The 2,997-nt window shown below is 54.5% G+C and overlaps 1 protein-coding gene across 1 annotated transcript in view; it reads left to right on the top strand.

Moving 5' to 3' along the window:
* EVC (EvC ciliary complex subunit 1) overlaps nt 1-2,997 on the top strand; it is a 68,661-nt gene that overhangs the window by 62,190 nt on the left and 3,474 nt on the right. Inside the window, exons 18-19 of the mRNA XM_045289480.1 lie at nt 30-156; nt 2,750-2,843. Coding sequence (XP_045145415.1) covers nt 30-156; nt 2,750-2,843 — 221 coding nt within the window. The remainder of the gene's footprint in view (nt 1-29; nt 157-2,749; nt 2,844-2,997) is intronic.

The following is a 2,997-nucleotide window of genomic DNA, read 5'->3' as shown; positions in this document are numbered from 1 at the left end:
CACCAGCTCCCCGCCACCCCCACCCCCAGGATGTTGTCACAGCAGAAGAGGTTCCTGGCCCAGTTCTCCCAGCACCAGCACCTGCGCCTGGACACTGGGAAGCAGAGGGCCCGAGTCCTGGACCTTCTGGCAGGCCAGCTGGAGAGCCAGCTCCAGGTAGGAGGGAGAGACCCTGGACCCCTGGACCCTGCACACTCCTCATGGCCGGCCGGATCATACGGCTGGTGGCCGGGGCGGAGGTCCGTGTCCTTTCATCAGTGGTGGTGCTAACTGGAGGCCCCCTGGTGGGTGTGAACGAGGGGCAAACCACACAGATGCCTTGGAAGAATGAATTGGTAACCTCCTCCTGAAAGATCACCTGTGGGAAACCCTCCTTCAGCCGTGGGAAACCCTTCGTTCAGAAGGCAGCCCCTCTCAGGGGTCTTTGCCAGAAGCCAGAACGGGCTTTGGGGTGTTCCCTGAGGAGGGCAGGCAGGTCTGATCTCATCACAGAAAGGCTCTTTCATCTCGGAAACATCTTTTCCTGATGTGAGCAGAGGCGGCCACCAAGCAGGCTGCTGTTGCCAGGAGCTCCCAAGCGGTGCTGACTAGCAGCGACCCTGCATCAGAACCAAACACACCCAGTCGTGCGACATCCTCACACCGTTCTGACGTCTGAGTCCACAGCTGCAGCCACCGTGTCCACTGTCCTGTGGACAGCCATCCTCTTTTCCACTGTACGTCTGCTTTACTAAATGCGATGTCCTTCTCTCTCTGTTCCCGCCCCCGGCCCCGGCGGCCCCATGGTCATCAAAGTCTTGTCTGTTGCTGGACAAACCACATTTCTTCCTCTTTGTTTTTCCTTCCAACGATGGTGACGTTAAAGGCTTTGTAACATGGACTGGGTCTGGGAAGTGTCACGTGCTCCAGCTTTGTCCATGTCTTGAGTGGCAGTGTTTTCTTCTGATGCTTCATATTCCATGGTATGCATGTACCAGAGCTTGTTGATCCGTTCCTCTACTACTGGGGTTTCTGGTTGTTTCCCTGGTTTTGCTATTACGGAAATTGCTGCGGTAAACATAGGTGTGCATCTGTCTGATGGTGGTGTGTTCTTGATTTCTTGAGGGTGTGGATCCCCTGGAGAGATCACTGGATCCGAAGGCACTTGGGTTTGCATTCGTGTAAGGCAGTGCCATGCTGGTTTCCATAGGCATCATACATGGAAAAGCACATCTCTCCAATGTGTCTCCACCTCCTTCCCAGCATTTATTATATTCTGCTGTACTGAATTCTGCCAAAAGTGTCGGTGGGAGGTGGTATCTCATTGTTGTCTTAATTTGTATTTCTCCTATTGTTCACGAATGTGAACATTTCTTCATACGGTTGTTGGCTGTCTGGGTGCCCTCTTTGTTAAATTGCCTATTCATATTCTGTGCCCACGTTTTATAGCATTATTGGTATTTTTCTTGTTGTTGTTGTAGTGCCCTATTTGGGAGATTAGCCTTTACCTGATGTATTATTACTTAATTTTAACCCCAGTCTGTGGGTTCTCAGTGGACTCTTTTGAAGTGCAGAAATGTATTTTTAGTAGGTCCCTGGTTCTTTATTTTGTCTTACATAGTGTGGATCGTTTTCATTAGGTCCAATAGTGTGTTTATGCTGCTTTGTATCAGAGCCCTTAAGCTTGTCCCTATTATTTTGGTTGATGGTCTTTATGGTTGTGTGATTGATATTTAGGTCTTTGACCCATCTTGAGTTTGTTTCTGCACACGGTGTGGGATAGGGGGTCCCAGTTCATTCTTTCACAGGTGTGAAGCTCCGGTGTGTCCAGCATCCTACGTTGAAAGGGTCTCTCTGCCCCCATTTAATGTGTTTGAGTCCTTTATCAAAGATCAGGTATCTGTAGGTACCTGGGTTCTCAGTTCTAATCCATGGGTCTTCGCAGCTATCCTTGAATGCTCCGTAAGGTTCTCAAGGCTGGGTGACCTTGTGTGACCTTTTAGAAGCCAAGACATCTCCAGGTGGCCTCCAAGCCAAGTGCCCACCCAGGGACTCTGTAATAATCACTCAAATCTAAACTCGCTGCTATTGCATGCCGGTTAGGATCCCCACTCCTAACCATGAAGCCACCAGGGCTCCTGTCCTAATGGGGGTTGGGGGTGGGGGGCTGTTATAACCAGAGGGACTCCTGGTGGCATAGTGGGTCACTGTCAGCAGTTGGGGTGGATGAGGCTTTCTGCTCCGTAAAATGCTGCAGTCTCAGACATCCCCAGGAGCAGTTCTACCCTGCCCGGCAGGGTCACTATGTGTGGACTCCCTGGCAGTGGGTTTGGTTTGGGGTTTCACAAGGGACCCTGGCCTGGAAGCTTTATATGCCCCACCTAGAGTCACCCACCAACCAGCAGGGAGGGTACTGCTGTGACTCTCGGAGGGGGGTGGGGCCGTGAGGTGCAGACAGCCCCACAGCTCGCAGGGTGGGGGCAGTGGAGTCTGGCAGGGAGGACCCCGCCCTGGAGCTGGACAGGCGGCTGAGAGTCTGCTCTGTGCTCCCAGCAGGTCACTGGAGCTGGCCCTCAGTGTCCCCATCCTTAAGCGGCAGCCAGGTCAGGTAGAGACTCTTTCTGCGTGACCACCTGCCTGTGTCTGCCCAGACCTTTCTGGATACGCCCGGAGATGGGACCAGCCCTGCGCGCACAGTCGATTTGCTCCGGGGGTGCAGGGGTGGGGAAGGGTGGCGGGGACCCCACTCACCTCGCCCTTCTGCGCCTAGGAGGCAGAGCGGACCTTCATCTCAGAGCTGGCCGCGCTGGCCCGCGTGCCCCTAACTGAGAGCAAAGCGGCCACCAGCAAGCGCGGGCTGCCGGGTAAGTCGCACGGCTGGGGTCTGCCCGGTCTCCAGCCTCCTCTGTGAGGCGCAGGCTCAGAAAGGATGCCCCAGCCCCTCCCCGGATGGTGACATCACAGTGTCCTGCACCTGGCCCCTCGTGCCCCTAACTGAGAGCAAAGCGGCCACCAGCA

Source organism: Echinops telfairi, unplaced genomic scaffold, assembly GCF_000313985.2.
Source record: "Echinops telfairi isolate 266 unplaced genomic scaffold, ASM31398v2 ScPeMD7_28;HRSCAF=97, whole genome shotgun sequence".
In the NCBI taxonomy this organism is placed as follows: domain Eukaryota; kingdom Metazoa; phylum Chordata; class Mammalia; order Afrosoricida; family Tenrecidae; genus Echinops; species Echinops telfairi.
This window is presented reverse-complemented; position numbering and strand designations above follow the sequence as displayed.